We start from the raw sequence: 22,056 nt of genomic DNA, 5'->3' as shown, positions 1-22,056 counted from the left end.
ATGCAGTGTAGCTTAAGCAGAAGCACTGCCTGTTGCAACTATATGAATTCCAGAAAGTAAAGATGTTTCATGCATGTTTACTGGGCAAATTAATACAAACTTGGAGCTGTGGGACCTCAACAGAAGTTGTCACATCAAGCAGTCTCCAGGTGCTTTGCAGATCAGACAGCAGTGGTATTAACATTTACCTTTTCAGGCCTGACGAGCATCAAATGAAATAAAGCCCTATCACTTTTGCCGTGACACCACCTCACTGAGCTCGAACTCACTACAAAACCTACAATCCTCTGTCTCATTGATGTTTGCCAACCACCTCCATGTTCAGATTTGGTCCTGTCTGTAGTCTTTGGAATTTCATTGATCACTTCCAGTGTTTTTACATATCTTACCAAAATGATCACTATGGATCCACTTGCAGTTTTCCGTTACTCTGAACATGGACGTAAGCTTCCATGAGTATGAAGATTAACACAGATAATACATACAAGAAGAAAACTGGAATCATCTTTACAGGAAAAGAGGAATATTCCAATTCAGTCTTCTCCTCAAATTCCAGAAAAAGCACAAGCAACTCAGCCAAAACAAAGCTAAACGGAGGGAGAAAAAAAAAATCATACAGCCATCCACACAAACATGAAGATTCAATTCAGTGGAAGTGAAAGAAAATACAGCAGAGCGGACTTTCTATATGCATGAATATTCCCACTTTCCTCATCCTGGAGCATGCTGCATCACTACAGGATCAAGAAACTTGCAAGAAATTGAACTGTTACGTACTCAGCTGCTCTCCCCATCCGAAATAACTCCAGCTGCCTGCGTGTGACACAAATGGCAGAAAATAAATGGAATGGGAAAAGAAAGCTTAGAAAAGCAAACCACAAGCATATTTTCATGTATTTAAAATGCTCTATAGATTACAACCTTGAAAAACAGATATATATATTTTTTCCTTTATAAATACGGTACTATTTGTTTGGGGATTTACTGTTCACTGTCTAGGTGAAGACCAATAGAGATTAAGGAATCATGTATTAATTAACATTAAAAGACAAAATACTTATCAACATCCTTCTCAGGCAGAGCAGTAAAGCACTGCTCCCTGGTGCACAAATTATTATGATTACAAGCAGAATGACCCAGAAAGCAGAGTTCAGTGAAGAGCCAGAGCTGCAACCTCGTCCAGAACTCTGCAAGTCAAGCGGCAAAAGCTGTTTCACCTTTCCTCTTTCCAGAGAACTCAGTGGTGAAAGCACCACACCAGTAAATATAGCAGAAGAATTGTCTTCATGCATGTAAATTAGCATCAAGGAAGAGTGCTTTCTTAGCTAGACACATACTGGTACAAAACTCAGAGAACTCGTAGCACCCCACAGATGTAAACAACCACATGGAAGTTCTCTAACAGCAAGCAGATCTCTCCATGCTGAGGGTGACAACAAATTCATGCTAAAGCTGACCAGCAATTCAAGAGGTAAGGTTATAGCTTTTCATTATACACATTGTCACCCCAGGATGGCATCTCAGGATGACAACGATGGTAGCAAACCACCAAACTACCAAACATACCCAAACCTCAGAGCATTACGGCAGCACGCACATAACTTACAACTCCAAGAAAAGTCTCAGAACTCAAAGAATGCTCAAAAAGCATTTCTGGAAAACAGTGTGTAAAAGAAAGGTTGGCAGGGATGGCGGTGTGTAAGCAGAGCAGTAACAAGAGAACCACAAAGCACTGAAAACAAGCCTTGGAAACAAGGTCCATCCTCAGAGGAGAAATATTACAACCTGCTGTAGGCAAAAGTCCCCAAACTGACAGAGATGTTCTTGAGGCAGCTACTCACCTCCCTATACTGCTGTTACCAGGCTCCATACACACAGCATGAAAACTGCACTAACTTTTAAAAGCCATTCAAAGATTATTGCTTAGATAATACATAGCCATTGATGGCAAGTTGATGGTAAAGGGGAAGAGAAAGAAAGCTGCCTTTAAAAACTATCTCCTTATCCTCCAAGTGCTTTCATATTGAGAAGGTGGGTTATACATAAAGTGTGTGTGTGTGTGTGTGTGTGTGTGTGTGTGTGTGCATAGATGTTAACCAGAGACAGACTAGGAAGAAAACACTGCAGGAGTAAGCAGAAAGAGATGCACTAAGAGAGACTCGGGGATTATTCCTGACACAATCTAAAAACTCTGCTTTTGTTTGTTTTTACTAACACCCACTTCACTTCAGCATCTAACATTTTGGATAAAAGACGAATTTATTAAAGATTCAACACATATGCTGCTTCATTTAACATTCAGGAGCTAACAGTATGTATCTCAGTCCTTCAGCATAATCACAGAAGACCTGGGCTGACAGTCGTGATATTTTGAAGGTTAATGAAAACAGAACTTCTTTTAGCCTTTTCAAGCTGTTTTTATGCTTCATACAAAAAAAATTTAAAAATAAAAAATAAAAAAAAAATTAAAAAGCACAAAGCATAACCTCATTTTGAGAAGGAAAAAAGTAACTTCCAGATCACTTCTGGGAACAAATTTAAGCCTGTACAAACTTGATTTGAAATGACCAATAAGTCCAGACAGATAGATCATGGAAAGTTATAATTCTAAAAACATACAGCAATAAAATGTAATAACAATGGAAAAACTGTACAGACAAATTAGACTGTTTATTCTGTGAGCTCTTTAATACCAAGAGCAAAACTCAGTTACCCATATTTTGTATTCACAAGTTTCAGTACTGAAAAATGAGGTTTCATATAAACCTCCAATTAAGGACTAAGCGATGCCAGCAGCCTGGTGCCTTGGATGATACAACATTCTTGTCATTAACACATTTTATAAAATACATCTAAGTTCCCACAGCTAGCTGAGCATAACATATGCTCGCTCTGTGCCTCCATTATGCAACTATTCAAGGAGGAACTCCTCCTCTCCACTTCACACTGTCAAGACTGGATCAGCAGGGACACTGTAGAAAAGCAGAATATTACATGTTTTTAATGCAGACTAATTTGATTTCCTGCATGTCATTTTGTTTTGCTGCTGCTTACAAGTCTCTAAAAGCAGCTGTGCTGCATCTCACCCATCAGAACATTATCATTTACTGCCGTCCACTTCTTACAGTCATGCTGATAAACTGTTTAATCCTCCTGTTATATTCCATGCTGACTGAAGACGGAGAAGGTCTAAGCATGTTTATAAAGGCAAAGTGATTTCCAGAAATTACAGTGTACTTGGTGCTTATAAAAGGTGCTGTTTAAAGAATACAAAGACAGGCAGGTCCTGGTCATTTTTTCTTTCTAGGTTTAGTGTGCCCTTTCCCCCTGGCTAATACCCTCCACACAGCATCCACAGATCTTAGGTTAAGTACAAATTTACTTTCTTCCATTATTTGATTTAGTTTTCAAATTGTACGTGCAGCATGTTAATGAATACAAGTCTAAAATAGCTTTTTAGAACCAAAGATTTCAGGATAACCAAGAGTGTTTCCACACCAATATCACGTTTTCCACCTTGGTTTTGGAACACTACAACTGAGGGATAAAACCTGTGCCCTAAATGAGATTACGAAGCACAGGGGAGAAATGAGCACGTAGCTGGAAGGGATGAGCACTGGCATACTGGAGCCTCTTCCACCTGCTTAGTACTCCCTGTTTTTAATCAGTTTACTCCAGATTAGTCATAGAATCACAGAATCATAGAACGGCCTGGGTTGAAAAGGACCTCGACGAACATCTTGTATCAACCCCCCTGCTATGTGCAGGGTCCAGACCAGGCTGCCCAGAGCCACATCCAGCCTGGCCTTGAATGCCTGCAGGGATGGGGCATCCACAGCCTCCTTGGGCAACCTGTTCCAGTGCATCACCACCCTGAGAGAAAAACTTCCTCCTAATATCCAATCTAAACCTCCCCTGTCTCAGTTTAAAACCATTCCCCCTTGTCCCATCACTACCCACCCTTGTAAGCAGCCATTCTCCCTCCTGTTTATAAGCTCCCTTCAAGTATTGGCTGGCCACACTGAGCTCTCCCCAGAGCCTTCTCTTCTCCATGCTAAACAAGCCCAGTTCCCTCAGCCTTTCTTCACAGGAGACCTCATCCAGCCCTCTGATCCTCTTAGTGGACCTCCTCTGGACCTGCACTTTCTTGTGCTGGGGGCCACAAGCCAGTACCCAGTACTCCAGATGGAGTTCCTGCTTCATGCTGAAATTTTGGAGTATTTTAATTTCAGTAAATGAAATGGCCTTTCCAGCCATCTTTACTACGGCTAAACAAAATAACACAGAACTGAGAATTTAAGCAGTGCTTGGATCACCATCAAATCATCAAGGCTATCCAAAAAGTTATTACAAGCTTGTGCAACTCATTAATAACTACAAAGACCTCGGCAGTAATTGTTAATTTTAGTAATTGTTCATTTTAGTAATTGTTAATTTTAGCTATGATAGAAATCTCATAACATTTCTTCCACTGCTAACAGATCGGTCATGTCTTTTTAGTTTCTAGGCACACCCACTAAGAGATTAGTAAACAATAGAACAAACAGAAGTTTTCTATACACCTCCTTGAGATACAACTTTAGACTGCAACTTATTATCTAGCAATATCTGTGTGGATAAAGGAAAGACTAATGTAATGTCGCACAGCTGCTGAGAGAAGATCTGGTGCCTTTCTTTTTCTCGAGTTTCAACCTTGGACATTCACTATAAGACCCACTGTTCAAGGCCACACTCAAGGACACATCTGTGGCTTGAGTACAAAGCTGGGCAATAATTTTCTTATCAGCTTAATACCTCTAAATTCAGAAAATAAACACTCATAAATTTCAGATTAATTTTCTGTTGCTGCCACGACATTTAAGGATGACTAATGAAGTTTCAGAATCCATTAAAAAAATTCCATCAGGAGGGGAAAAAAAAAAAAAAAAAAAAAGAAGCACTTGAGAAAAGCACTAAACAAATTATGAAACCTGAGTGAGTAACTAAGCATTTACCTTTTTTTCTTTTTTTTGTTTTTCCACTTACAGAAAAATATGTCCCTTTTAGCAGCGTTGAGCATTTCAAGAAGAGGTTTAACATTTGCACTTATCTAAAAGTCAAAGTTTCACTTCCTTGTCAAAGACTTTCATAATATTACACGTTCTCAGGGAAAACAAACAAGTACATCTACAGGATCAGCAGTAAAGCCACATATCTGCTAAGCTAGCCAGCATTTTTAACTTTCAGGTACTGAATACTTTTTCCTAGATGTATTCTAAGGAGTAGCAGCCTTAGCCTAAAACTGTAGGCAGACATTTCAGAGCAAGATCTTTGAGCAGACCTATCATGCTTCCACTCATACAATGCCAACTCATGAGAAGGTTAACATGATCAATGACATCTTCAGCACTCTTCTCATATTGCCCTGGTCTACAGATGATGCAGGTAGCTGCAGGCCTCTCCTATTTCTAAATGCAGAAGCAGTTTAGAAACCTCGGGGAAAAAAATACCTTGCAAAAATATATAGAGTGTATCTAAGTATAGAATGTATATATAGCATGTGTGTCTCTACAACAAGGAGAGCTCAGCGAAACTACAATGCCTGGCACTGCAGCATTACAGATATACACCTCTAAAAGCAATTAAAATGGTTAAGCTGGGACATGTTTAAAATCATTTTGATAGTGCACTGACTTGAAAGCCCAGTCTAGACTTTTCTTTCAATACTGTTACTTAATAGGAAAAAAAAATCTCATCATTAATGTCAGTTAATGAGGAGGAATGTATAAACCATCTAGATGACTAGATGATCTCGTAGGTCCTTTCCAACCTTGTGATTCTATGATCTCGGATCATCTGTATAATCTGGGGTAATAAAAAGAGAAGTAGTGGACAACAGCAATCAAAACTCTCAAAAATAGCTTCTGGTTCTTTAAAAACACTGGTTAATATGACAATGCTAACAGAAACTTTCCTCACACACTTTGCAAAAACAGATTTCTTTCAACATTAGTGGGAAAGAAGGGTCAACATAACACAGATTTGGTCTGAAATGCCACCTATTCTTTCCTATACTGCGCATAAAACATTTTGTCAGTCTTCACGACATTAAAATTATGGATCAAAAACAAAGTTGCAGGACTTTTTTCCTGCCTACACACATGCAAACACGTATTCCAGATAGCTCTTTTTTATTCTCCTGGGCTAGATGTTGTCTTGCTCCTTTCTCTCTGATCTGCTGGCAGATCAAGGACAGGGTAGCTCCCGTTGTTTTTGCTGACATGACTGCAAATCAGAGCAGTTATTTCTTTCCTTGTTGCATCAACTCACAATCCAGAGGCAAGTAACAAATCCACCTTCTTGCAAAAAAAACAAAACAAAATGAAGCAAAAAAAAAAGAAAACACAGAGAAAGACATACACAGGAAACACCACAGATGCCAGGACATAAGTTATGTAGAAGAGGGAATGTAAAGCATTCTCTGAAAGTTTACCAGACAAAGATGATAGACAGGCAAAACTGGTTGACTCAGTGGCAGGTAGATTATCTCTTCTGATAATTATTCTGAATGTACCATCTTTCTGCCAGATCTGTAAACTGTCTGAAAAAAGGCATAGGGTAGTATTTACAGTAGCTGATATTAACCAAGATAGTCAAATATTCTCCCCAAGGATACAGAGTACCTTTCTCATCCTCTGCTGCCTCTGTCTTTCTCATCATTTGGACTGCTCTCTGTTCAAAATCAGAGCTTCATTTAAAACACTGACAGAGTGACTCACGTATGAATTATAATGAAGTTTTATACTGTTAGAAATGATGTTGAGTATGCTAGGAAAATAAATCTATACACACAACAATAAATAACATAGACATTTATTGAGTCAATAAAATGTAAGTAATCAAATAACTTTTTTTTTTCCCATTTGCTTCATTTGAAGTAAATTTCCGGGCAATAAAAGTTTGCTTTCTTTTTAATTTACATTCAATTTCAGTTTGTGGGTAAAAGCCAATTAAGAGGATGCTACAGTTATTCAACAGTGAGGGATCTGGAAATTAAGAATTATGGCTCTGGAATTATGGAATCCATTGGCATTACAGTGCCTTGCTTATTGTCTGGGATCACCAGAATTTAAATCAACTGGTAGCATATAATCTTGTTGGGTAGGAGAAACATTCAAAGATGGACAGAAGCTGAAAGGTAAAAATAAAACAAACAAGTATAAGGAAGAAAGACGCAGGAAGCTCCTAGCTAAATTAGAAGAGACTACCTGCACAAGAATACCTACTTAAGAATAGGTAAAAATCCTGAATTAGATCAATTATCGTGGGTCTTATTTTCCTAAGGACAAAACTGAAAAATCCAGAATCTTCGGAAAATCTAGAGGACCCAGTCTGGGCTGAGATTTCTCATGATACCATGAGAAAGGTAGCTAAGGCAGCAGCAATTCTGGCATCACCAGAACTGAGAAGCCATCCCAGAGATGAGAAGCTGGCTTTTAGAAACAGCCAACATTTCTTACATGTCGCTGCACCTTTCTGCCACCTCTGGTTCCAGTACAACACAAGATGTGCCCAGAAAGACAAGGAAACAGTCTTGAGCAAGTGGTTTGAGAAAGGGGTCTGATGTACATGGAGAATACAGGCGCAGAACTATAATGTAAACATGTAAGAATACGTATTTTCACATTGAATGAACTTAACCCTGCCTGCCAGAGCAGGATTTTCTCTAATAGAACAAAGATCCTCAGGTCCAGCACTGCCACCAGGTGAGGAAGGGGTTGTCCCCTCTGTGCTGAGCAGCCTCACCTCCAGCAGCAGGTGCAGGCTGGGTGCCACAAATATGGACACAAAGCTGTCACACAGCACCCGAAGGAGTGCAGTCACGGTGCTGAGGCATTGGAGGGCAATACTCTAATGGGTCAAGCGCTGTTCATACTTAGTTGGACTTTGCTCCTTCTAGACATGCAGTCCTGCAATCCAGATGATCACATCCTGCTAGCAGCAGCAACCAGATCTCATCTAGCACATCATGGTGGAAAACTGAACAAGCCTTACAAATGTTCCTGAGGATATTTTTATTACACCTAAAAATACATCTATCAATTATTTACCCACATGTTAAGAAAGAACATTATGTGCTTAGAGCATTTGAGGTGCAGGAAGGACACCCACTCTGTTCCTATAAAAAAGGGGGTTGAGCGACTGCGTCATATGCAAAGGTCAGGGCAGTTTTCAATACAAAGACATAGTCAATGCATCTTCTGTGCTGAATTCTCAAGTTCCAAAGGACTACACCTCTTCTTCACAGAGTAATGCAGAGAGACTTCATTTTTCCAAACTACTTCTATATTAAATGACTATTTCATCTTTGACCACGCAAACAAGATATTCACAGACGTCAGATTCTCTTCAGCAACAGATAAGCAGAAGTACACACAGTGCCACAAATTTTATTGAATTACTGGTAAATTCTTAAATACATTAGCCACATGGTGCTATTTAATATATAACACTGCCATTCTAATTACAGTTTTAATCCCATGAAAGATTTCATTGTTATGTGATATGAATTGCTCAAATCAGTGTCCTTCACTTCATTATTGTAAAATGTCACTTTCCAGCCTATTAATAGGAAACACAAAGGTCAGCTGTAGGTCTGCTCTTTAGAGTTGCAAGAGGTGAGCTGGTCCTCCAGGAAGGACACAAGCTTGAGGATGTAAAAGTACCATGCCATGGAAATAAGTGTAGCTACTTTCCCTACGCAGCAGCTTTCCTCCTGGCTTACCTATGCTTCACAATATTTAGAACACACAGCTACACCAGACTCACAGCAAAGTTAAGGGATAAGAGAAAGGAAAATTATTTCTGCATTCTCATTACTTAGATGCTTTGTATCAGACTGTTTTTCTTTGGTCTTCTCACGTCTAGACTTCTGCACACTGTGCTATCAGGATTTAGGCTGATTTATTTCACTTCCTTCAAAAGCATTTTTATTTGTACTCTTTAGAAATCAATTGTGTCCTTCCATACCTGACTTTATTCTAAAAAATCACTTTATTCTTTAAATGCTCTTGAAAAAAAAAAGAAAAAAAGAAAGAAAAAGAAAGACAGACATTAGATGCTGCCTGGAGTATCACTGTTTTCATGCTTTCATATAGCTTTGTGCATTCAGCGGCTACACAGCACTTTCAGATCTCCTGGATAACTGATAGCATCCATGTTTTCTTCATAACAGTTTTAAAGTAATATATTAAAAGCACACATAAAAATGAGTTTTACTCACTCCCTAAAAAAAAAAAAAAAAAGTAAACAGTAATTACCATTTTCTAACATTAACAGCTTTGTAGAGATCTTATGGTTAACCTAATGGATAAATAGCCTGCAGAGTTCGATATGCAAAACTTGTAGAGATTTAAGTAGAGGACGAACAATTTGTTTAAATTATAAACTTTAATTTTATTAATAGTGCTGCCTAAGTAGATACTACATTCATAAAAGATATCACTGAGCTTTCATCCATCATATTTTAAAAGCAGCGTTTCAGAAATCCAATTTTGCAGACCACCAAACATAGTTTGTATTATTTTAGAAGTCCAAAAAAAGCAAGATGGGGATAAGCAGAAATTAGTAAAGTATTTTTCATCATCCATCAGCATAGCATTATAAATAATATCAAGTTAAAAGGCTCAGGTGCATTTTAAACACACTACTGGCAGGATTTCCAAACCCACCTATTTTTCTCCTCTTAAAACTTTAAAGTAACAAAAATAATATTCAACACAAGATGTTAATGAGAACACAGCCTTGCTCAGTAATATGAAGAAAATTCAGCATCCAGATTTCTTGTTTGCATTGGTATTAAAGGGGTCTGACAATCCAGGTGACTTTGAACACTTTGTTTTCCTAACACAGGAAGACACAAACAAGTTACAGACTCCAATACATGATTTCAGTTTCTAGCATCAGAATCAATAAACCAACATTTTTAGGGACAGTTTTTTCATAACAAACAGAAGATTTTGCTACAGAGACCTTAGCTTTAATATCAGGAATGTTTTTAAAAAAAGCACAGATCTATCACCATTTCATAACTAACCAAACAAGCAAATGAAATACACTGAAAGGGGGGGGAGAGAAGGGAAGAGGAAAATGCGAAGTCTAACTTACAACACTGGGAGGCAGCACTGGGCAATGGTTTCTTCTGGACCTCCTCCTGAAAGGAATACTAAAGGGGGAAAAAAAGAAAAAAAGGAACAATATTAAGAAAAGAAATGGTCATTTTATGAAATGGTTTTCAGAATAATATATATCACGCTTCAGATAAAACAATCAGGATCTAAGTGCTGAGTATTTTCTTTAATATCCACATTAAAACTTATTCCCAGATGCCTTCTCCTTTTCATGCCCAAACCAGATGTTAAAAAACTGCACATCTGGTTAAGGTAAAGTCTGCTTTACTACAAGCACAGGCACTATTATCAGTCCATAGAGCTCAAATCAGACATCTAAAAGATCCTGTACCCACAGAGTCATTGTTATAGGGAGCTCAGAACTGAGCAAAAGTCCATTTACCTTTTATATGTTCCACTGCAATTTCAGCGGTTCAAAAACAAATGTTCACAGCAACACTGCACTAGAAGACTGAAGTGGTTGGATAATTAGTGTGCCCAGAAGGGTAAGAGCACAATGTTTGCCTACCCAGCAAATACAAACACTTCTGTGATCCACTGTATGTCTGAAGTGAAGAAGTTTTTGCATCTCATTTAATAATAAATTAGAAAACACGGTCATATTTCAATTAACCAGCTTTGATTTTTCACAAAGCTGTTTGTTACTGCATCAAAGTGTTCCCTACGGGAAAGCAAGTTGCTGTATTTTGTTTTTCTCTGTGTTGTATTACAAAGAGAAGAGAAAATCAGGACAATTGGGCAAAACAATAAGAACAGTCTTTGCCAGGAATAAAGGGGTCCAAAGACAAAGGAAGTGCCCTTGCAACCGGTACTGTGTTTTGAAAAACAGGGCTGCCAGACATACATTTGTTAAGGAATTGATGAGTTGCTCAATACATGGAGGATGAAAATCTGCAGCCTGTGCTATGGCCAACTTCAGATCCATGCTGTCTAAAATGTACAAGCTCAACGAGCTATACAGAGTTATGAAAAGAAATGCTGGATCTCATAGCAGTAATTGTTTGACAAAGTGGTGAAAGAAAGTCTGTTGATGAGCAATTTAAGTGGCATGGGACAGTAAAAGCTTCCGAAGGAACATACTCAGATTTTTAAAATTCCACAGTATTTTACCCTTTCTAAGACATCAGCCCAGTGGCTACCAGAAGTTCCAAAAGAAAACAGAACATTCTTTGTAGGAATAGTGATTAGAAAGCATTTTGTGACACTGTGCAAACTTTGAACAAACCTGCATCATGAAGACTGTTTTGCAGCATCTGTCTGTTCATCCACTGTCTCATGCAAAGATAGCTAAACTTAATGCCCAGAAGAGAGAAAATTTTCCTGTATGAAATACCACCACAGTGACCAAAAGTGACCACACAGAAGGAAAGGTTTGTAGGGCTGAGTAGCATTGGGTGAATGAGGACTGGTCATTCTGTTTCTCCAAATAAACCTGCTCCCAACTGGTTTCACAACAAAGGGCTTGTTTGCTTAGAGCAAACAAGTTATTTTTCTCCAGGCTATAGACAATTAAGTTGCTGAATTCCTTGCTACATAAATGACGTAGGTAGGTTCAAAATAAAACTGACATCCACAGAAGAAAAATGAATCAAATGTTGTGAAATACAAGATACTGATGCAGGCACTGGAAATAAAGGAAATACGCAAGAAAGTGAGACCTTCAGACACTGGCCAAGTGTTCCTTCATTTTTAACATTCTCACTGATGAAGCTGAATATCCATAATAAATTTGTGATCTCTCTGGCACTGAGACACTGTTTTGTTACTTGCCTTTGATAAAAGCATACACTTAGGATGCAGATAGACCACACTTCAGGGAAGGGGAGCATCAATGCTCAGAACACCTTTCAGCACATACAGGCTCACTGAGGCACTAGAGGGCACCTGTGCTTCACTGAAGTACCCGGTACAGACTGCTACAGTCCAGAGGAGCAGGAGAGAACCGCAGCAGTTATCACTGACAAGCCAAATCACAGACTGAGTTTTCTATCAACTCAAATACATCCTCAAAGTTCAAAGAAGGTGCAAGAGATCACCTTCAAGCAGTTTTTTTTTTATCCATCCAGATATTATGCTGTCCTCTGTCAAGAAGAAAACTCACCTTACATTACCTATCCACAAATAAAAAGGTTTGTGTAAGAGATAAAAAATCCCAGAGCAAAAAATTCCTGAAGACACTGACAGTAGATTTCTCAAGTTATCTTTCTAAGGAAGGAGCCTCACTGAGAATATAAGCAAGCACCACTTTCCTACCCACAGTGTTGACATTAACACATAAGACGTAAGAAACAACAAACTTCCACTAGAGACATTAGTCAAATCTTATTTTGCAGATAGCACAATAGCATGAAGGATAAAGAAAGCTTTTAATAGTATAACTCAAGAATCACAATTTCTGGTTTTGTAGTGGTTTAGCCAAGTAAAAACTGAGGAAACACAGGAAACCAAAGGCATAGCTAGCAGGCGTTACAGTCCAAGATTCATAAACTGAATCACTAGTAAGTGAGTACAAAAGTTTTCCCTCCATCAGTTTCAAGAGAGTTTTGTCTGCTTTCAAAAGGAAGCTAAGTGCAAAAATATTTGATTTCACAAATGAACAGCAGTTACTACAGTCTGCCAAAAAATGTTTCAGTCATTCATGGGATAAAGAACAACAGTCTGACTGACAAGAATAGGGGGAATTCCTTTCAACAAAAACAGGGGAGATCCAGGTTAAAAGCCAGGAAGAAGTTCCTGTCTCACAGGGCAGCGAGGTGCTGACTCTGCTGCCCAGAGAGCTGCGGTGCCCCATCCCTCAAGGTGCTCGAAGCTGGGCTGGATGGGGCCCTGGGCAGCCTGAGCTGGTGGGGGCAACCAGCCCATGGCAGGGGTTGGGGCTGGGTGGGCTTTAAGGACCTTTCCAACACAAGCCACCCTATGATGCTATGATGTTAACTTTCTTTTGTGTGTAACACACAATAACAGAGCAGTTCTCACTATGTGAGGAGAAACATGGGGAAAAATGATGACAGTAAACCTGAGAAAACCATTCTGTAAACAGTTCACAGAAAACCTGTTAACATTAGCATTTAATAGTTATCTCCATCATAAGGATCCACCATAAAGAATAAAAGCAAGATATAGTGCATTCAGGACTGCATTCACCCCTCAGTTCAGATATTTACCTCATCATCTCCCAGTGAATTTATTTGTTCTAATTTTCTGGTCCAATATCTGGCTTCCTCTTCGGGGATATCTACAGCAAAAGAATATGAAGTACCATCTTATTAGCCAGGCAAGTTTGCATCTATTGCCGGAAGGAATATAACAAGGAGAGTATTCCAAGATCACAACACAAAAGAAATAAATAACCCATACTATTTTGAAGCAATAGAACTGCTTTATATTAGCTACATTAGAACTCAGATGGAAAATAAATGTTCTTAATAATAACGCAGTTCAAGGCTTACATTACTTTCATGTTTAAAACCAATTAACCAAATGCACAATGGACAAAGGTAGGAAAGAACAAGACTACTTCATATTTAATTCAAATAATCATTGTACAAAGAACCATTTCATCATAATACATTTGCTACGTGCTTAATAGCACACAGCAAGATCAAGTGACTCTTCTGGAGGCTTTTATAACCTCAAAAGTACAAGGACTCCTTTTAGATGGCACATCGTACGTATGTACTTGGTATTACACAAACACATCAAAAAAAGAAAGTCTTGTTTTCCTTTGCAGGTGATAACCTAGATCCTGCGAGGTAACAAACAGCTATAAGACTGTCACATTCATATGGATGCACGCTCTTGTAGTTTTGTTTTGCTTTGTTTTTTTACCACAAAGCAGTTCATCAGGAACTGAACAATAACATCCCTTTCATCTAGTAGATTTAACAGGCTAATTACTGGCAGCAGACAGCAAGCATTAACACCTTTATTTTGGCAACTATTTTCTATTCCATGCTCTGAAGTAATACAGTGTCCTAATGTTTTGAAGGAAACAGAGAATTGTGCTACTCAAGACTTGGTCTTCCAGAGGGCACCCTATAAGATGCAGATTAGCTTCACAAAAGGCAAGTTAGGTACAAACTGTGTTTAACAAATAGAGCAAAAAGGGCACAACGCTTGGGGAAATAACCCACTAAAAGAAAAGCATCACTCAGTCCCTCAGTCCATGTGAATGAAATAAATTACCTAGGGATAGGGGGGAAAGGATGTAAAAACCACTGGAAAAAGGAAAAAGAAAAAAAGAAACTAAGCCACACAGCATCATGCTGACTGTACTCATTTGGTCTTGACACCATGGCCTCTGAATTTCAGATGCCATGCCAAAACTACACGAGTGCAGAAACTTCATAACACATACAGGATGGTGGAGCAGAGGCAGGGACTGCTCCAGCTGGACAGCACCAGCCCTAGAATCCTCACTGTCCCAGACACTGACAAATGAAGTTTAAATAACTGCCATTTCAACCAATTCTCCCATCCTCTGCAACTCTTTATACTCGTGCCTACTTAGCTGTAACCATCTTGGCTTCTAAATGAGTTTACTTTCCTGCAACAAGATTTACTCCATCTACAGCCTCAACAATATGTGTAGGCAAGAACTGGAGAAGTTGGGACAATATAGGCCCTACCTGAAAAAGTTTTAGGGCACCAGAAACTTAGTACCTGTGTCAAGAATACCTACATTAAGTAGAAAATTGAAAATCTTTCTTGCAGGGAGACCAAAGTAATTTATTTTAACCATAACACACAGAATCAGTTTCTCCGTTCTGATGTAAACTACACTGCTTTCTTATCACATGCTATTAAAAAACAAGGTAGGAGAAATATGAGAGGGTCTTCCACAATGACGGAATTTGTAGGAAAGCATAACTGCTTTTCATCATCAGTGCTGCAGACCACAGTTGCACAGTGCACTTAGATGGACTCTGCACAAATCAGGGATGACACTAAAAGGATATCTAAAACAGAGTGGATTTAAAAAGAAGTCAGCAATTAGCTGAAAAGAGCGCTGGACTTGATGAGATTTGGGAGGACAAGAAACTCCAAAAAAGATCTCAAGCAATCTAAATACTGAAGTAAAATCTATGGCATTCTGTCCTTGACAGCATCACACCTGTAAATGATGAAGAAAAGCCCAAACTGAGGTACTAAAGGTCACAGCCAAAACAATTCATCTTGAAAACCTGCAATTTAGAGCAGAGACCTGGGAGCAATGAAGTGATGGATTACCATCAAAACTGAATAAACTGCAGTGGTTTCAGAGGAAACCCCAGTGCCTCCCCATAGGCCACAGTTTGGCTGCATGCCCAGGCAACAAGGAGCACTGTGTGCGTCTGGGGTTTGTTGTTTGCATCTTGTATCCAAGGTGCTTCTTTCACAAACTGAGCTGTGTTTTAGCACAGGTTTGCTGCTATTCCAGAAAAACAGCTTCTTATGCAAGGTAGCAATTAAGTCCGCCACAGTCTAGATAATGGCTGTTTTAGGTCATCTTTTTGATCTTAAGGAAACTTGTCATCAGTACTAATCTCAGTACAGCTACCACAAAGCAAACCTTAAGAATTTAACTATGAAACTGAGTGATGTTATCTTCTCAGAAGAGTATGTGCCCAATGAGAGAGAATTCCTGATTTTTTGGGAGATCAATTTAATTACATATAGTTTCCCCATACATTTTTATAAAACCATAACCACTTGTTTGTTGATACTGGCTCTTTGGAGAACAGACAATGAAAATACCTCATGCAGAGATCACAGCCTTACCATTTACAAGGCCACAGCCACTGGGCAGCTCTTACATCACTACACAGCTCTGATTGCAAGTCCAAGTTACTCTGCTACATTAACTTCTGCTTACAAGATAAGAAGCTGAACTAGTCCAAACAGAGACCATCTGATTGATGCCAGCTAAGGACTGCACTGATATCATGCTCAGCAAACAAGAGGAGCAAGGCCATATATCAGTGGAACAAAGGTGCTAAACAAGAACAGAGAGGAAATGAGCAGACCTAGTCCTTAGTTTTCCTGTTCTTCTTAACCTGACGCCTATGAACAGGTTGCAAGTGTTATCAATCTTGCTCCTACTGCCACCCTTGGATGAAAGCTGAAATCCCTCTCTCTTGGGACACCTGGTGTCAGGGGGCAGCAAGGACTGGTTGCTCCCTAGGGGAGAAGAACTTCATATACAGCAGGGCAGGGACCTGCCAGCCAAGGCTGTGTCCTACAGCTCCCAGACAAGATGAGCAGGACAGTTCAGAGACCATGGCCAGGCTCAACCTGAATCTGTATCACTGTGCACAACCATGGTGGGAATAAGGCATATCTGAGGAAGTCAGGTCACTCTATGGAGTCAATATGCATTGGTAATTCCTACAACATCACCCTGGCAAGAAGGCTGAACTGAAATGGAAACGTTACTTTTGAGACAAGGAGAAGGGGTTGGGGCAGAAGTCCCAGATAAGGCTGCTCTGTTCACTCAGAATGGCTACAATGAAGCACAAAGACTTGATTATCTGAGGAAGAAATTTGTTGCATCTATGCAAACTTCATTCAGAAGTCAGGATCCTCCCTCCACCTCCCTACCCTTCCCACTCCCCAACCTCCCCACTTGAGTCTTTCCTCACATAGCAAGTTGTGGGCTGGGGCATATGCAAGTGCTATAAAAAAATACAATTCCATCCATCACATTTTTACAAGCTTTCACCTGGATTCCTCTCTTCTCAGTCCCATTTTCTTGCCCTTCCAGAGGTATGGGAGTCTTTACAAGTTCTCACTGAAATGCCTCTGCAGCACTGAGCATTTCTCTTTCTACAGGGTTCCCAAGATAATAAAACAACAAAATCTATTTACTCCACCAGGTGGCTGCATGAAGATCAGCATGCCACCAGCCTGGGAGTGGTGAAAAGCATTTTCACTCCAATTATCTTACTAGAAAGTCTGGCACAGACACAAAGTGCTCCAGCTGAGGAGCCAAAAGCTCACACTTTGCTGCATTCTAGTCGTCCTGTTTCTCTAAGCTCTAATGTTTCAGAACTCAGGGATGGCAGAGCACATTAGGTGAGCCTGGTCGCCAGCACCACAGCTGATCACACACAGTTGCTCACTGCAGAAGAGCCCAGAGATTTGCTTTCTTCACCACAAACTAACACCATACCAGCAACACCACTACTGAAGACATGTCAAGATCTGCATTTGGAACCTGCAGTGCCTTACATGGAGATTACATCAAAGCCAACACAGACGTTCATCAGTCCATTACAAAACTAAACACGAACAAAGCTGAACTTCTGGATGACCTGAGGAAAAAGCATTTTATATCACCAAGTGCAGAAAAGAGTACAGCAGCTTGCCCTAGTCTCTCTTAGCAGGGGATTGCTCTCCAACTTCAAGCATGCAAAAACAAATTCATGTGAAAGAAGGGGGGGAAAAATATATATATAAAAAAATTACTTTTATTGCCTGCATCATGTACTATCACTAGTGACATCAGCACACTCTTGCATTTCTATCAGCTTTAACTGCCACTCTTCTCCAGAGTACCAGTACGGAAATTTTAAGCTCACTAAGTGGAAGGAGGAAGAGCAAACCAACTCAGGACTACAGTGCAAACAATCTAGTTTTCTTTCTTGCTTGTCTGCATGCACAGCCATGTTTTACATCAAGGACTTTACCTTCTTTGGTCTTCAGATTTGTTCTCTGTTGTCTTACAAACTTGCAAACTCCAGTGAAATACACCAGAACATTTTTAATATACATACTGAGCAACCTGGAACACTGCATCTGTGTGTGCATTCTCTAGCCTAAATAAAATAAAGCAGCCAGAAGCAATGGAAAAAGTCCAAAAACACAGCCAAACAGAAAATCACACTGTTCTGTTACAGCTGCTATCCCAGACAGATGTGTTTTACCAGACTTGGGAAGCAGTACAAGCAGCACATATGCACACACATCATTCAGATTCTCCTGCATCTGTAACAGTCAGGAGACCTTCAAAGGGAAACAAAACATGATGCACAACGCTCTTAAGTGTCACTGCAAACACATTAGGTCTACAGTGACAGAGCTGCTGACCAATGAACATTTACAGCAGATAAATGAACCATTTAGTTCTCTGTGTGAGTTAAAAGCAGCAGGTTCCAGATTACACAACAACACTGTATTAACATTAACATGTGGGGCATAAAAAGACTGCACTGCTAACCCCTCAGCTACAGCAAGATGTCAGCAAATCCAGTCTGCATTAGGGAAGATGAAGAGGTAGTCCTATGGGTTGAGCTATCTCCATGCATGCCTTCAGAAGAAAGACAGTTGCACACTTCTAGCAAAGACCAGCAGAAGCCTTGAAAACAGCGAACTGAAGCTCCCACTGTCTCCCAGACACTACGAAACTTTGGATAAACCAACAACTTTTCCACTGTAAAAAGTCTTCAATAAAACTGTGTCAAATTCTTGTTATTTCTGTGTTTGGCATAGAAAGTAAAGGGACAAATAATAGATGTGTTTTAAACGATCACTTGTCTTATTTCAAAGCCAAAAAAGTCTCAGTGTTTCCATTACTTACTTAACATTCCTGGTTTTCTTCACAAAATCCTATTTTTCAGAATTATATGTTATGGTTCTAAAGCAAAAGAAACAAGAGGCCTGTGTTCTGAGCATCACAATAGGGAGAAAACATGCTATTACATGGAATATTCATCATTTGTCAAATAACCATTCCCAGGGAGTTTGTTTTCTTGTACTTGAAAAATCACAAAATGTAAAAGCAAAAACATGATTTCAGAAGAAAGCAAATTCTCATTTGGATAACGAGTATAGAAAGAGGTCGTAACATCTTGTTCTTTTAAATCAGAGAGAATTTACAATCAACATCAGAATGAACACAAATGAGAAGGCATCAGCTATAGGCCTTACCTTAATCTACATGTTCTCTGTTATCTCTCTCTCAGAAGCCAATACATTTGCCCCAAAGAACTAATCTTTTACCCCACAAGGAAACAGTTGCTTCTCTCCTTACAAATATCAATTTCAGTAACAGACTCCCAGTTGACAGTAGACAGAAGTGTATCAGCAGGAGGGTTCTCATGAGAGAGAGCTCCACATTAACATTAGCCAACTTTGGACATTAGATACTTCTCTCTTTCACAGACTGGACTGTAGTTAAAGAGCAGTGCCTGGTACCTCTACAAAACACTGCACCCAGCCTAATTTCCATCATCCAGCTGATTGTGCACTCAGAACAGTACAACCAGCTTTGCTCTCCGAGGACAAGATACAATTTAGATCGATTTTAGTGCTGCAGGACCAAAGCCCACATCCTGCCTTGCACCAGGAAGGAAAGTTATGAGACTAAGAGATGACCTAACTTCTTTCCATGACAGATGGCCAACCATGACAGCTGATGGCTGAATGCCAGCAACTGCACAAGTGCTCCACCAGTTCTTAGAGCATGATGCAAATTGTTCTTGCTGACAGGGGCTTACTTGCAAAATGAAACAAGCAACAGTCAAAAGGAGAAGAGATGAGCCTAGCAACGACATGCAATTCTGAAACACTGAAATGCCCAAGGCAGAATGAAAATGGGGGTTAAGGAGGAACCACATACACACAAACCACCAAAACAATCTCCTTTCTAGATCTTAAGGATCTGCCTTCCTCACTAAAGGAAGAAAAAATAAATTTTAAAAACAAAAACCACACTTGAGATGCATTTGCTCCAATTGGCTGCTTTTCCACACTCTGTGCTTTTTAAACAAAAGTAACCAGCAGAAGGGCAGTTATTCTTATGACACCAAGTTATTTATATACCTTGTTAATGATAATGTTCATCTGCTCTGACCATTAATGTTTCACTAACTGAACTGTGTGCTCTTAGCAGGGTTTAAGTGCACCTATCACATATACCTCATTCAAAAAAGCTCTAAGCACGCATTTGACCTCTTCTAGAGCCAAAATGTATCTAGATGCAAAGAAGCAAATGTTCTCTGTTTAGGAACAAAATGTCTGAGTGTACAATCCTAAAATATTATAAATAGTTTCTTAAACTGCTGCTAGTCTGAACATTCCAACACAGTCAGACCTTCACATTTTCCCTAGTGATTCTTATAAGTAAAAACCAAATGAGGAATGAACGCCAGCAATTTGATCTGCAGATAACTTCTGCTACAGAACTGCAAAAAAGCACAACATAACTGTGAGACTCAATTTTCTTCCAGATGCTTGCTCTCTGCCCTCAATGCCTCAGGTAAGTAATAGAAATACACTCACCAAAAGGTAGTTCAAATCTTGTGTCCAGCAAAATTCTGTGAGGAGTTGGGTTTTTGGTTCCACAGATTTCATCACGTTTCATTACAACTTCTGCCTCTAATGTAGACCACTCCCCAGGACCTTCCTGTGAATCACAAGCCACAAACCAAGTTTCATGTCTGGCATGTCCTTTTGCAGTGACTCTCATACATTTGCCAAGATAAAAGTGTTCAGGAAGAACCTCACTGACCTCAAGACCTAGTACCTGTTTTAGGGACAGGGTCTAGCGGGCAATATTGGTGGTTGGTGGACAATTGATGATCTTAGAGGTCTTTCCCAACCTTAAAGATTCTATTTTTAATGCCTAATGACATCCATTCAGCTTGAGCTGGCTGCCTGGAATTCCAAATCCTGAACATAATGTAAAGGCAAGATTCAGAGATCTCACAGTAGAACTACTGACTTCTCCACGGAACTGCAAAGATAATTCCCCAGAGGCAGACACCGAAGAGTACCTGGTCAGCCAGAGAAACTAAGCTTTTTTAAACTAAGTTTAAAAAAAAAACCAAATCCTCCTTATTTACAAGAACTACCAAATTAAGTAGGCAGGAGAGCTACAGAAACTGGTGCATCCCATCTCCTACTTTTTTTCAGTACCTATCAGCACCTCTAGACATCTTCTAACACTCCAGCCAGAATCTTTAAGAAAACGATGTAGACATGTTCTGAGCTTGCCTTAAAAGTCACTATGCCTGCTATCATGGCAGTTATAACATTCTATAAGGAACGTGCAGACATCTGAGCATCAGACTAAGCAGTAAGTGCTTAAGACCACAGGCACGTCAACTATACATGTTCCTCAACAGATTAAACTGTATCTCTGAGATCATTTGTAAGAAAAGTAATAGCTATGTAAGTTCAGTTTTGGTCTCACTGTTGATGGCCTTCTTCAAAACAAAAAAAGTAAAGCAAAATAAAGAACACACACACACACAAAAAAAGTACAACACTGATGCAGTCCTTTTCCTTCACTCAACCTCAGCAGCCTTGCAAGTGGAAGTTCTGATGAGAAGCAAAATCCTGATCTGCACCAGGCTAGATTCAGAACACTATCAACATTGGAGCTGTCAAAATGAAGTTTGTGTGTTACTTTAACCTCATCAGATTGGCGAATGGCTTTCAAAGCAATCCACACAGTCCCAACCAGCGTGTCCCAGATAAGTCCTTTGTTCCATACTTCGACAATTAGGCCCAGGTCCAGCCGACTGATCTCACTGCAACAAAAGAAAAGACAGAGCAGGTGAGGAAAACGCTGAACATGAAACTGTTCTACTTCAGGTTCTGCATTACCGGTGCAATTGTCCCAGTAAAACTTTCCATGCTGCTACGTCAAGCTAAAGACAACTTCTGAAAGTATGTGGCCAGAACAGTTCATCCTTGTAGGGGACACTAATGTCTAATAAAGCATTTCCCATAGTTTAAGTAAACGAAGGCTGCAAAACAAAACCCTAAACTATCTCATGTATGTACTGCCAATTGGAAACTCATCTCAACAGCTACAAGCACAAGAGGAGGAAATACAGCTTCAGTTGAAACAATGGCAAACCGTTCTTCCTCATCAGCCACCCCATGCACAGTGGGTACATTC

General features: G+C 39.6%; 1 protein-coding gene across 1 annotated transcript in view; it reads right to left on the bottom strand.

Annotated features, from left to right (window-relative positions):
- The window catches only part of UNC13B (unc-13 homolog B), a 199,008-nt gene that overhangs the window by 151,216 nt on the left and 25,736 nt on the right, over positions 1 to 22,056 (bottom strand). Inside the window, 4 exon segments of the mRNA XM_032441195.1 lie at positions 10,147 to 10,204; positions 13,334 to 13,404; positions 20,430 to 20,553; positions 21,565 to 21,682. Of these exon segments, the coding sequence (XP_032297086.1) occupies positions 10,147 to 10,204; positions 13,334 to 13,404; positions 20,430 to 20,553; positions 21,565 to 21,682 (371 nt within the window).

Source organism: Coturnix japonica, chromosome Z (genome assembly GCF_001577835.2).
Source record: "Coturnix japonica isolate 7356 chromosome Z, Coturnix japonica 2.1, whole genome shotgun sequence".
NCBI lineage: Eukaryota > Metazoa > Chordata > Aves > Galliformes > Phasianidae > Coturnix > Coturnix japonica.
Note: the sequence above shows the minus strand (reverse complement) of the source record. Positions and strands in the feature narration are given on the sequence as shown.